Source organism: Aphelocoma coerulescens, assembly GCF_041296385.1.
Source record: "Aphelocoma coerulescens isolate FSJ_1873_10779 chromosome Z unlocalized genomic scaffold, UR_Acoe_1.0 ChrZ, whole genome shotgun sequence".
Taxonomy (NCBI): Eukaryota; Metazoa; Chordata; class Aves; order Passeriformes; family Corvidae; genus Aphelocoma; species Aphelocoma coerulescens.
Window position 1 is genome coordinate 52,634,024 of NW_027184085.1, and position 14,427 is coordinate 52,648,450.

At 40.1% G+C, this 14,427-nt stretch overlaps 1 protein-coding gene across 6 annotated transcripts in view; it reads left to right on the top strand.

Annotated features, from left to right (window-relative positions):
* LOC138103673 (ELAV-like protein 2) overlaps positions 1-12,023 on the top strand; it is a 94,790-nt gene extending 82,767 nt beyond the window's left edge. For 3 of the 6 annotated variants that reach the window (XM_069002141.1, XM_069002140.1, XM_069002135.1), the window contains 4 exons: positions 588-741; positions 3,246-3,471; positions 8,773-8,811; positions 9,290-12,023. In XM_069002141.1, coding sequence (XP_068858242.1) covers positions 588-741; positions 3,246-3,471; positions 8,773-8,811; positions 9,290-9,620 — 750 coding nt within the window. In that variant the 3' untranslated portion in view covers positions 9,621-12,023. The remainder of the gene's footprint in view (positions 1-587; positions 742-3,245; positions 3,472-8,772; positions 8,812-9,289) is intronic. The other 3 variants (XM_069002136.1, XM_069002138.1, XM_069002139.1) reach the window with 3 other exon arrangements.
* The last annotated feature ends 2,404 nt before the right edge of the window (positions 12,024-14,427 follow it).

The following is a 14,427-nucleotide window of genomic DNA, read 5'->3' on the forward strand; positions in this document are numbered from 1 at the left end:
AGAGTTTATCTTGACCTCATCAATGATTGTGATTATGTGTCATCTGGTACCAAGCTCAACAGGTACAAAAGACACAGCACCTGAAAAAAACTTGCAAACCTCTAAGTGCCTCAGACTGTCTTTCTGTGCCTTTGGCCTACATATCACACTAAAATCTTAATTTCTTGTATGTTTTAGTGCTTTTTAATGAGAACTCATGGAACATGGGACATTCATGGAACTTCTTAAATTTGTCGCTTTAATCTTACAATCGGCTAACTGAGAACACTTTCTCCACCAAGGCTTGCTGGAATGTGTACCTGGCTTTTTCTCATTTATTTGGAAGTAGCTTTATATATGAGTTCATGTAGTCAGCTTCTGCTATGTGGTCTAAGTTGCATTCCTTCTGTGTTTTCAGAAGCCAGCTCCCCCCAAAAAATACCCAAAAACGAAAAAAAACAAACCAAAACCACTGAACTGGTTTTGCAAAGTAACTGTTCTGTCTGCTCTTGGAGATATTTTAATGTCTCAGAACAAATAACACTGTTGTATTTCAGCTGGTTTTAAAGTGTTTATTTTCTAGGATTTTCTTTTTTTTTTTTCCTAAGGTTTCTTATGCACGACCAAGTTCAGCTTCTATCAGAGATGCAAACTTGTATGTTAGTGGACTTCCAAAAACACTGACCCAGAAAGAACTGGAACAGCTCTTTTCCCAATATGGACGCATTATTACTTCTCGTATTCTGGTTGACCAAGTCACTGGTAAGTAGGCAGTTTTGCATGGCCTCTCATTTTTGGACTCACAGTTTTAAGAAATACTTCATCTTTCAGTACAATAGTCTTATCTCTATAATGTATAAAAGGTGTATGTAGGCCAGAAAATGCATTTTTCTCCTGGAACTGTTCATAAATATGTATGGACAAAAATAGATTGTGTAGTGTACTGAGCCAGCTTGAGTCATTTCCACCCTGAAGGTGCAGGTTTGAAGCTTGTTTGATGACTTGTAATAAATTTACAGCTGCCATAATCTTCCTTTCCAAGCTGCTGCATGAAAATAGTCCCTCAGCGCCTTACAAAATGCTATTAAACTTTTTTTTCTAAAAAGAAAATTTTATGCACAGCTGACTCTCTGAGGCTAGGATTACAGAAGCCCCAGACTGGCAATTGCTGTTAAGACTGTTTTCAAGGCTAACTCATTAAATTTGGGTGCACACATGAACTTTGAGTTCCTCGGGAGTAGATAAGTTTGGTGATTACCTGTGCCTTAAAGTACTAAGATGTAGCAGGTTATTTGCATTATTACAATATGTGTCTCAATCATGTGGTTGTCAGTGACACTTTGTGGTTACTCTTCAGACTCAGACAGTAATGCCTGTGTTTTTTTGCTGTCTCAAATGGCTGATCTTGAGGAGCTTTATAATTTTCTGCATCACCTGCTGTGAGGTCTCTGCCAGAAATAAGCAATTGAATAAAAAGACAAGTACATGACAGGAGTATTGAGTGTACAAAGCAGCATACAAAGAAGCAGGGCCCTCCAAGTTCTCCCCCTTCGGCACACTAAGGGGTGGGACGGAGGAAGTAATTTACTCACATAATTATTCCCTGAATAAGCTAGGTTTGATTTATTTATTATTTTGTACTTGTACCTTTTCAAAGTCACATATCCTCTTGGGTAACAAACAGCTTTCAACTGCAGAAGGTCATAAAGTTTTTAAATTGTCTTACTTTGAAAAGTTTCTACCAGCCCGCGTTGGAGTCTTGGCTGACCTTTAGAGGAACTTGTATGTACTCCTTTGAGTTCCACTAACGTAAAAGAAATCTCAATATTGACACTTAATACTTACAGAGTGTTTTAATAGTGTGAATTTTTGAGAGCGTAGAGAGGCCTGGAAAGGAAAGCTAAAGACCAAATACCGACTTAGGTATCTGTAGATGTAGCAGATTTGTGGGACAGATTCCTGGTCTTTGTGCAATAAATAGCTGTTCACAGTAGGTTCCTATATATCCATACATAGAAATAGATGGTATTTAACAAATGGACCAGTACGTAAATATGATTGAATGTCTAACATGCATGGTAATTCTATTCATGTTCATAAATCCTGCTATTTGCAGCGTATTTTTCTGGCATATAGACTGTTATTAAGGCTTAAGCTTTCTTGCCTCCTTCTTCTTAGTAATTTGGAAGACATAGGCTCACAATGGTATAAATAATAAGGTTGTGACACAAACTGACAGATAAAAAATGCAAAGTTGAAGCTGGTGACATTTGCCTCTTTAAAGCTTTCTTAGGCCTCTTCATTGTCACTTCAATGGTTTAAATCATCATTGTTTATGAACAGAATACATTTCTTGTCATTAATGTCTTTCTCAGTTGAGGACAGGTGTCTAACTCATCTGGTTATTAATGAACCAAAATGTAAAGGGGCTCTAAATGGCACTAGAAATACTACCAAGAAAACATTGATCCAAGTAATGTTGGCTGTTAGTAACTTTAATGTTAATTGGTTCAAGTATCCACAGCTCAATGTGTTTATTCTAAGACACTTCGGATTTTTGATGTGTGATGTTCCTAAGACCTTGCATAAACACTTTCAGATTCCCTTGCATGTTGCCTTTGACTTTTCTATGCCAAGAAAAGTTTCCTTCAAAAGTAATGCCTAGTGATGTATGGTGATATACTGAAACCACATCTTTTACTTAGAGGTAGCCACTGACTGCTTAAACATGGGCATTATTCTCATTATCGCAATATAGTATGTGCACATCATCATCCTCTCAGCATATTTCCTCCAAAGAGAGTTTCAGGGGATACTGCAGGAGAGCAAAAGGTGGGTTTTTTTGCTGCTAGAGAGCAGAGAGCTAAGCTATTTACAGAATTTTTGTGAATTTAGGTACTGCAGAGTAGCGTGAGCTGACCAGAGGTTACAGTGCAGCTGGGTTGGGTTCATCTCCATCCAACAAAATTGCTTTGTTTCCGAATTCTTCTTTGACTCACTATATTTAAGTTTTTTCCATTGTTTTCCCTCAACCCTCCACACTTTTTACACAAATGTGTCTTACATCCATTAAATTAAAAATTAAAGTCAAAATTACAGTAGAAAATTCTTACTCTACACAAAAGCTCAGTTCTGTTAAGCTCAAAATTACCATGTGTTCGCAACAATTGGCCATCAACAGCGACTGGTCACACAAATAAAAAGTTGGCATCTAATATTGTGGAATCTGTGAATTCATTACTGTGTGCTTTTTTCACCGTGTGCAGGGGTGTCAAGGGGCGTGGGGTTTATCCGGTTTGACAAGCGAATTGAAGCAGAAGAAGCTATCAAGGGCTTGAATGGCCAGAAACCTCCAGGTGCCACAGAGCCCATCACTGTAAAGTTTGCTAACAATCCAAGCCAAAAAACCAATCAGGCCATTCTTTCCCAGCTGTACCATTCTCCAAACAGAAGGTATCCCACACCTCTAGCTCAGCAGGCTCAACGTTTTAGGTAAGTCAAATAATGAGCACAACTGTGCTGAAACTCGCATGTTCCCACAGCCCCTGTTTGTTTGCCTCCACTCCTGTGTTTTCCTGCTTGTCTGACTTCTCTGTGGGAAGGAAACACATGAATGTTGAACTTCAGCTATGCTCCCACAGTACAACTAAAATCAAAATGCATGCCATCCTATTGATAGCATTTCAGTGTCTAATAAGCATACTTAGCTAAACCCAGGTGGCATCTTTCTTCTACTCAGTCACTAAGTTTTTTTTTTTCAAAGATTACTTTTCATTTCCTAGGTTATTCTTGATTAATGTGCAAGTTCAATGAAGTTAATATTGACCTAGGAGATCTAGTGTTTTTTTCTTAGCCATAAGCATGCCACAGCCAGCTTCCTCTTGCCTACCCCTACATTTTTCCTCCCCATTCTGGCTTTCAGTTTTTCCCTAGTTAGTTGTTTATGTCCTCCATGCCATACTTTGTCTTTTCTTGTTACGACCTTTAATAATGAAGATTGTTCACGTATTTTCTGCCTGTGCTTTTTGGGGATTTATGTTCCCATCATTCTGAAACTATAGGCATACAGTTCCTTGTGCTATTCAATGTATTGAAAAGAACAGATGGTGAGAACAAAGTGAAACAAACACTGTATTATCTACAACCATGAGTACCTTGGATTTTTTTCAGTGATTTTGGTAATTTCTTCCCTCCCTCTGCCCCTGAACAATGTGACTGGAATGTGTTAAACAGTAATACACTCAAAGAGTATTACTGTTGTATTTTTCAAGAAACAAAACCAGTTGATAGCTTGCTTCAAAGAGAATATACCAAATTTTAAAGGCTCTCCATTGGCTAGGCTTGCTTATAAGCCAAATATTCAAGAGTTCAGGGACTTCACTTCAGAATTTCTGAATTTTTCTTTTCTTCAGCTTTTTGGCCTTACGTGCTGCAGGTGTCTTACAGGTATGAGGAGTAGGTGTTCTGCCATAAGAGAGGGGATAACCAATTTTATTGATTTTTTTTTTGTGGAGCTTCTTACCCTTTTTTAGGTAATAAAAAGGCTACCTTACAACAGTGTTCTGTGTAAAAATAGGCTTGCCATTATTCCATAGAGGCAGAAATTGCAGGATAGACTCAAGTGCATTGTATGAAATAAGATCATGGGTGAGCTGTTGAACAGCCTGTTTGTTACAACATACATATTCTGGCGAGTCTTGGCCTCCAGACTGTTCTGACTGCCCATGTTCTGAGATACTCCTCTGTGTTCAGTTTCACTCAGGTGCTGGCTGGGGATAGCATTGGTATTTCGCTGATACTCCAGGTAGATTTGTCATTATTCATAAAAATTCTCGCAGCTCTCTGAGTTTTTTTTTTTTTGGGGGGGAGGGGGGGTTGGGTTTTTTTGAGAGGTTCTTTTTTTTTAGGTAATTTCAGTAGACTAACCCTGTCCTGCAACTTTAGGCTTTGTACCTTAAATTTTGACTGGTGGAAATTTATTTTTCTTCAAATGGAATTGTATTTTTATGAAGGTCCATTTTCATTTCACTGGGAAGTTGTTGGGTTTTTTCTGAGATACTAAGTGTAAAGTAATGCTTAAAAGCACCTTAAATGATTCTATGATTTGCCCCACATACAAGGGTAATGATAACAAAAAGCATTGAGTTATACCAACTCTGTAAATAGGAGAGAGAGTAAAATCTCTCTAAATTTTATTGATGTGGAAGGAAGAAAAAAGTTTAACTGACTAGTCAAAAGGTAAACTGAGGTTGCAGACAATTGCATTTTTTTTTTGGTTTTTTTTTGGTCAAGGACTTCAGGCTAGTGTTTCATCAATAAAAGACAGTCTTACCAAATTTTAAATCTTTACACTGTAAGGGAACTCGTCTTTTAGGTTTTTTTGCTTTGCACTGTTTCATCATTCCAGGTGTGGTGCTGACTACATAGTTGAGATGGCACCAATGCTTTAGATCTTTCATGTGTTACACATGCAAGAAATCTTGGGTGTTGACATTTCAGACAGGATTACCTGATTCAGTTGCCCTGCCTCTGTTAATAGTTGTCAGAGACCTGAAAACAGCTTAAACTTTACTAGTAAAAGCAACGGGATCAATATAATGCTTCCTTTCTTTCTTATTAAGAGAAAAGTTGACTTTAAAAAAAAACTGGACTTTAAAACGCAGCTCTGTATAATTGTTTCTCAGTTTCTATAAGATGCATAACTTAAAGCATCTTTAAAAATTTTCCAGTGAAAGTCCCTGAGAATTTTTCCAGAGTATTTTTAAACCTTTGGGATAACTGATGAAAAATCATACAAGTGATACCAATTACTATATTAAGTCCTCATCTGATTATATCTTTAACAAGGACCTCTAAGTGGTGGTGTTTCACTCTTCACCTTGCTCTCCACCCCAGATGTCAATGACAGCAGGCCTCAGTCATCCACACTAAGTCTACCAACAGTAGTCAAGCATTTTTTAATTTCCTTTTTTCTGATCTTTTAGGGGTTCAGTAGTTTCTTGACAGTGTATTCCACAAACCCAGCTCGCAGCAGAATCAATGCTCTGTAGGAAACTAAATAAAGTGTATGTTTTTTACCTAAGCTCATATTTTGATGAGTCTTGAAGAGGATCTGTAATAAGACTTCCTCTTGCTGTATCTGGGGTTTGCCAGGAAGAAACAAGAGCTTCTTCAGGGTAAACATTTTATGAAAGAAGCAGTTTAAGGGACTCCAGGAGTAAGAGTAAAGGAGCGGTATGCATTGCGTATTTTGGGTATTGGCTCGGTAATTTGAAAGGGTTTAGTGTTGTGGTGCCATTCTGTAGTTGGGGGAGGTGAGGGAAGAAGCATATGGAGAAATCTTAAAAATAATATGTATGTGTGTGTGTGTGTGTATTCTAGAAACACTTAATCCTGGAAAATCATAGCATCATAGAGTATCCTGGGTTGGAAGGCACCCACAAGGATCATCGAGTCCAGCTCTTGGCCCTGCACAGGCCCATCCCCAAGAGTCACACCATGTGCCTGAGAACATTGTTCAGTCAATTCCTGAACCCTGGCAGGCTTGGTGACATGACTGCTTCCCTAAGAACACTGTTCCAGTGTCCAGCCACCCTCTGGGTGAAGAACCTTTCCCTAATATCCAACCTAAACCTCCCCTGACATAACTTCAGGGCATTCCCTCGGGTTCTGTCACTGCTCACCACAGAGAAGAGATCAGTGCCTGCCCCTCCTCTTTCCCACATGAGGAGACTGTGGAGTGTGATGAGGCCAGCCACCCCTCAGACTCCCCAGGCTGAACAAGCCAGGTGACCTCAACTTCTCCTTGTACAGCTTCCCCTCCAGACCCTTCACCATTTTCCTGGCCCGCTTTTGGACACTCTCTAACAGCTCCATGGCTTTTCTGTGTTGTGGCACCCAGACCTGCCCCCAGCACTCGAGGTGAGGCTGCCCCAGTGCAGAGCAGAGCGGGACAATCCCCTCCCTTGCCCAGCTGGTGATGCTGTGCCTGATGCCCCCCAGGACACGGGTGGCTCTCCTGGCTGCCAGGGCACTGCTGGCTCATGTTCAACTTTCTGTTGACCACAACCCCCAGGTCCCTTCCCATGCTTTTCAGTGTCTCATTCTCCAGTGTGTCTGTACATCCTGGCTTGCCCCATCCCAGGTGCAGAATCTGGCACTTGCCCTTTTTAAATGTCATGTGGTTGGCGATTACCCAACCCTCTAATTTGTCAAGGTCTCTCTGCCTTAAGGGGAGTCAACAGCTCCTCCCAGTTTAATGTCATCAGCAGACTTACTGAGTATGCATTCTTCAAGTCCTGTGTCCAAGTCATTTATGAAGATGCTAAAGAGCACTGAGCCTAAAATGAAGCTGTGTGGAATCCCAGTAGTGACCAGTTACTAGCCAGGTGTCACCCCATTCACTGTAATCCTTTGTGCCCAACCCATGAGCCAGTTGCTCACCCATCACATGATGCGTTTATCCAGCCGTGTGCTGCACATTTTGTCCAGAATGATCCTGGGGGAGGCAGTATGAAAGGCTATACTGAAATCTGAAAATCTGACTTCCCTTGGTCAGCTGGGTAGGTTATCCTGTCATAAAAAGAAATTAAGTTTGACAAGCAGGACTTTTCCTTCATGAAGCCATGCTGGCTGTGATTGTGTTTTTCAACACTTCCCAGATTAATCTCCATAATTTTACCAGGCAGTGAAGTGAGACTGACAGGCCTGTACTTTCTAGGGTCATCCTTCTTGCCCTTCTTGAAAGTTGGGATAGTGTTAGCCAGCTTCCAGTCAACTCCGTATTCCCAAGACCATTAAAAAGTCATTGAGAGAGTCTTCACAAAAACATTGGCCAGTTTTCTGAGTGTTCTTGGATGAATCCCATCAAGTCTGATAGATTTGTAGGGATTCAGTTGGAGCAGGAGATCCCACACAAGTTTAGGGTTGTTCACTATTTTCACAGCCATGGTCCTCCAGCTCAGGACCCTGGGACCCTCTTAGCCCATCATTAGTATTAAAGATGGAGGCAAAGAAAGCATTAAACTTCTCTGTCTTTTTTGTGTCCCTGTTTGTGGGGTGACCGTCCTCATTCTATACCTGGCCTATGTTATTTTTGGACTGCTCTTTGAGATTGACATATTTAAAAACATCTTTTTGTTGTCCCCCATGTTTTTGGCAACCTTCAACTCTTGTTGAGCTTTGGCCACACTAATTTTGTCCCTCTAGTGGCTAGCAGCATCTCTGTGTTCTTTCCATGTCCTCCTGACTTTGCCTCCATTGTCCTTACGCTTACTTATTTTGTCTTAGTCCTACTCAGCCAAACCAGCCTTCTGCCTCACAACATTTTGTAATTGCCAGAAGGAGTAGGAATGTGAAAAATCTTTTTTTGGAGTTCATGTTACCACAGTTGCTATTGGTTGAAAATACTGCATCTGTCTTGACAGTCATGCCAGCAAACATGTAAGAAGCCTCAATAAAAGTCTCTGTCTCAACCAAGTTAGTAATGTGGAAAACTGCACCGTTGTGGTCAGTGACTGTAACTTTATGGTAACAATGTGTGATTTAGGTTAAACTTGTGGCAGTGGTGCACTTTATGAAATGAACTAATTATGGTTGTGGTTACTACACAGCGTATCTATTTAGTATTCACTGTCAGGTGCAAGAAGGTGCCACTGCTCTTTCAGTGGTGATACTTCAACGTTGCATGAGGTTCCATACAGTGTAATAGATGTGACAGTAATATGCTAAGTTTCCTTATTCTTAAAGGGTGGAAAAGTCTGAAGACTGAACATGTTGCTCAATGTTTTGCAGGTTGGACAATCTGCTCAACATAGCTTATGGAGTAAAGAGGTAATAAAGGATTAGTTGGTTCATAACAACCAAATTAGTTTGAAATATTTTGCAAACTCTTACTTTTCAGTAAGACTTACGTTGAATTTTTGCATGTTGAGACTTCAGCTGAAATTGTTCATTTTGATGCATTTTGCATGAAATAGACAAACCTTTTGTAGCAGTTCCATGGAATTCCTGTTTCAAGTGACTTGCTAATCCTCACTGGTTTTATAGCATGCTTTCCTTTTGATTTTCTGTGTTACATCATTTCATACATACCTAGTACTGTTCTCCCTACTCGTGTATAATTTTTTGCATAGTATTTGCGCAGTTAGGGGGCAAAAAGTATTTTTGATCTTATCTTTCTAGCCTGAGCAACATGTTCATTCTGTGAAAAGCTCTGTATCGTTCTCTTCTTTTATTTTGACATTTCTTTGCTGGAGTTCCATGTGAACAGCTATATTATGATTCTCTTTTGCTTTCCCTCATTCTTTAGTAGGTTTCCTCCAATGACCATTGATGGAATGACCAGTTTGGCCGGAATTAATATCCCTGGACATGCAGGAACTGGGTGGTGCATTTTTGTGTACAACTTGGCCCCTGATGCTGATGAAAGTATCCTCTGGCAAATGTTTGGACCCTTCGGAGCAGTAACCAATGTGAAGGTCATCCGTGACTTTAACACCAACAAGTGCAAAGGTTTTGGATTTGTGACTATGACAAACTACGATGAGGCAGCTATGGCAATAGCCAGCCTGAATGGATACCGCCTTGGTGACAGAGTATTGCAGGTCTCCTTCAAAACAAACAAAACGCACAAAGCCTAACAAGTTCTTCTCAGTGCATTAATACATGAAAACTATACAACAAAGGCAATTTACAAGCTCTATGCATTAGTAAATGCCTTTGTTGTATGCCAGTGTGGAAATGGGGATAAAATGACTACTTAGCATCCTAAGAATATGTGAGATTTTTTTATTGCTAATATTTGAATTAGAACTTCTTAACTATCTTTTGTGTTTGAGTATTGACAAGAGGTACAGGGTTTTTACCTGTCACAATGCGTATTCTATTGCCTTCTTTGAAGAAGGTGGACCTTTTAAAATGTTTCAGCTAAGGGAAGAAGTTTTTTTCTTTATACATGGCTGCCTTTAACCTATGAGTAAATACCGAGGCTTTGTGTAATACTATAATTTTTCTTTTGTCATTTCTTGATTTGCTTTGTCTTTAATTTACATTGTAATGCATTATTGTTTTGTTTCGTTGTTCAAGAGAAGTATCTGAAGTTTACATTTTATTTATAAAGTTATAAGCAGTATTTATTTCATCATCTTCATTTGGGTTGGGGAATGGGAACACATTATAGAAGCTTATTGTAAGAATACTGGAGAACTTTTCGTAAAGCAGTACCTTGCCAAAGAGATAAGAGCCTCTTTGATGTGGGTTTACAAAAGCATCTATTTTTATAAAAAAAAATAAAAAATTTGGAGAAACTTTTTACTGGTCCTGGAACAAATATTTTGACTTGAATACTTTGAGAAATCTCTTCGTATGACACCTAGTGAGCTTTTAAAACTTACCAGGAAATTTGCAATTGTTGGGAAAAATTTAGAAAGATTTATGATGTAGAACTACTTTTGAGACCTTTGTATTAAGAAGTAAAGTCAATGGGATGCACTGTTGGTTTCATTTTTTGTAATCATCAGTGGAGTCATTGATCATCCTGGTTATTAAGTGATAGGTGGCTCACTTTAATTTGTGATTTTGAAACAAATGAAAATTTAAAAAAAGAATATAAGAGCAAGCAGAAAACTTAAAATACTGAGAGATGGGGGAAAAAAAAAATCTGTTCTTCCTAAAGAATTCCCTTCAGATAGAGCTCATGGTGTTTAGTGATGTACTTGCTATTGTTTGAAGAATTGTTTTGTCTTAAGAAAAGACATCGAGCATGGTTTGTGCAGTAGCAAATCAGCAGAAGTGACCTGAGTTGGATAGGTTAGGAGGTATTTTGAAAGTTACGTTCAAGGCTAACACCTGAGCTTTGTGTAATGTAAATAAGACCTTAAGTTATGAACCTTTCAGCTAATTTTGATTATAGTTTGTTTTTTAAGTTCCATGCCAAGTGATGTTCAATTTTGAATGTTTTTGTATAAGTTTTTTCTTTGTAAATGGCATTAACATTGTTACTTGAGGTCTGCTTCCTTTTTTTTTTTCTTTTCCTTTTCATTTTTGTCCTGAGGACTTGAATTTACAGTGCATCAGATCTGTTGCTATTTTTGTCTGTAGATAGTCTAGCTTCAGCTGTTTATGGTGATGCAACATTTTTGTTTATAAATATGTTTGTGGTAAAAAAAACAAGTATAAACATATGTTTTGAGCAAATTTCCTTACATTTTTCATATGAAAACCATAAATACCTGTATGCTATTGAAGTTTAACTTTGTATGATGCTTAAGTCACTATTTGGGGAAGTAGAAAAGGTCTTTACCATGTATTGAAGAAATTTAAGGAAAACAAATACAGAATATTTTCTGATTAGCATCTAGCTTATAATTAAATTTTTAAAAAAAAGCTGAGGGTTTGATGCCTTCACCAGGATGCACTGACAAGTATGTAGTTACGTCCTGGTTTTTGTATAAACTGAGATGCTCATACGCTTCCCCTTAGAAAAAGCAATGTTCTATGCATAACATAGTTGTACACTATATTTGCAGTTGGTTTTGGTTCTTATTCTTTTAAATTGTAGTTATAAAATTTTCAGTATAGTACAGTACATATACTGTGAAGCGCGTGCTAAAGTGAATAAGCAAGTTTTCATGCTGACCCACTCAATGCTATTCAAAAATCAATTGGCTTCCTGAGTACTTCTTCATTCTTAGATGCATTTAGATTGTTAAAGCTAATCCTCTGCATTAAAAGTTGTATATAGTATAGAAATCACAAACTTTCCAATGTGGGAGAAATAGTAGCTACATGCTTCTTTCCTATACTACTGTAGCAACTAACGGCATTGATGAGAAGGCATGTAAATTGGGCTTCACTTTACAGTGTTTATCAGAGCACTTAGTAAAATATAAGGCTGGTATTTATTTGAAGTTGTATAGTATGACTTAATTCACATTTGTTGGAATAGAGAATATATTCTGTTGGGTATTTAAGAGGTTGTACATGTTTTCTTTTGTGTTTGGATTCTTTGTACTTTTTCATGTTCAGTACATCAATAAACAAAGTTGAAGGGAAAACAGTGTCCTAAGCTGGTCTTTCACCATATTTTCCACTGCTTTAATGAGTAAGTAATCTGAGTGAAAGGTTTCTGCAAAGCTCTTGAGCTGCTTGTAATTTAGGTTAGGATCCCAGTTACCAACAAGTAAGTAAGACACTGGAGCTGTGTACCAGTTCTGATATATTAGAATTAGTGTAGAATCTTTTCACTTCAGTTTTACATTAATCACTCAATACTTAGCCTGGTATAATAAATGAGAGTCATTAAACACATTCAGTAAAAATTAATTTGCTGTGTGTCTAGCAGGCTGCTATCCAGTGTAACTAAGCGAACGCCCCAGTGTGTTTTCCAAGACATGAAGTAGAAATACTAAGAAGTATCAGGGACTCCAAGGAGGAGATACACCAGTTGCACTGTGCTCTGGCCTTCCTGAGACAGGGGCAGAGATGAGAAAGAAACACAGATCAAGAGCGATCACGTAACTTCTCCCTGCCATGCTAAAGGCGGTAGGTCAGAAGGAAGGAGTGAATGGAGGCAAGTCCTTGCTCAGCACAACAGGCAAAAGCTCTCCTTGTCTGCCTCACTCTCCCAGGTGCCTATATACAATAGGTATGAAGCTCTGGATGTGGCAGGAGAATCAATGGATGATTAGGACGAAAGTCCTTCTCCAACAGAGGAGAAGTCTGCCTCCCTGTGGCGTGGGTTATGGATGTCACCAGGGAACTTCCTAGCCTGGTTCAGACTACTGCTGCCTGTTGCTGGTCCTCCACGTGTGTGGTGATGAAGCCACAACACGTAGTCCAAAGCCTGGTAAAGAGATTTCAAGGTCCTGGGATGGTTGGTGAAGTATTCAGGGGCACAGGTTATTTTTCCCCTCTTCTTTTGTAGGTGCAGGTAGTGACACTGAAAAAAGCAGATGGACATGGTCTTAATACCTGACTCTGGGGCTAGTGTCACACTGCCAAAATTTTGGTAGCTTTCATATGATGGGTTGACCTACATGGTACTGGGAGTGGCGAATTCAGATGGGATTCGCCTCTCTGAAAGGGGAAAGGGCGTCTTTGGTCAAGGATCTAATGGGGGTTATGGATAGGGCACTAAACTATATATGATGGGGAAGGGGGATATCATCAGATATAATGGTGATAAGGTGTGAATGACATGCTTTCCCAGTCAGCAAGAGGTGCCCAGAGCCTGGAGCAGTAAGCAGGTCAGCAGGAGAGCACCTGAATTACAACATCAAGGAATTCCAGTTACTCCAGCCAGAAAGCTTCATCAGGGGTCCAGCTCAATGCCTCTCTGCTAACGCACACACAGCAGGGGGAATAAACGGGAGGAATTAGAGATATGTGCAGGCCTGCAGGGCTACAGTCATTGGCATCATAGAAACATGGGTTGACTCCTGTGGCTCAAATGGAAGGGTATGGGCTCTTTAGGAAAGTCAGGCAAAGGAGAGGTGAAGAGGCAGGATTGCTCCATGTGTCAATGACCAGCTGGAGTTCATGGAGCTTCACCTGGGGATGGATGAGGAGCTGACTGAGATGGGTCAGGATTCGAGGCAGGCAAGGACAGGGGACTTTATAGTGGGGGGTGTGCTGTAGTCTGCTACAGACTGTCTGACCAGGAATACCAAGCAGCTGAGGCCCTTTACAGAAACACAGGCGTGACTGCCTTCACAAACCCTGGTTTTTATGGGGTACTTCACAACCACACAAGTGTGTGTTGAAAGGACAATGCAGAGAGTATTAAACTTCTTGCATTAGGAGCTTCCTGGAGTTCTTTGATGATAACTTCCCTCTACAAGTTGGCTAGATGAGCCAAGGCGGAAAGGTGCTGTGGTGGATCTTGTTCTCCCAACAAGGAGGGGCTGGTGGGGCGTGTGAAGCTCAGGGAAAGCCTGGGATACAGTTGTCCATGAAATAGGGGAGCTTGAGATCTGTATTGCAGCAAGGGGGTTGCACAGCAGGCTCACTACTCAGGAGAGCAGACTTCGGCCTCTTCTTGGTAGAGTACCAGGGGACAGAGCCCTTGGGGGAAGAGGGCCTCAAGAGAGCTGGATGATGTTCAAGGTTTGTCTCCTTGCAAGGGAAATTAGGCAAGAATGCAGGGGGCCTGCACATATGAACAAGATTCTCCTGGACAAACTTAAAACACAGGTAGCTTACAGAGGGTGAAAGCAAGGAAAGGTAGCCTGGGAGGAATACAGAGTTGTGTTTAAATCAGCTGCCATCACTGTTCTATCATTGTTAGCTCAGCCAAATGCAGTTTCCCCAGCTCTAGAAATTTGCCCTGCCCACCTCGATCCCCTGCTCCGCCTCAGGCGGTGCCCGCCCCAGGGCTGTTTCCCTTGGCAAGTGATGGTTACCGTCTTCAGGTTCTAACTCTAACCTTTCTGTGATTTTATGAAGTAC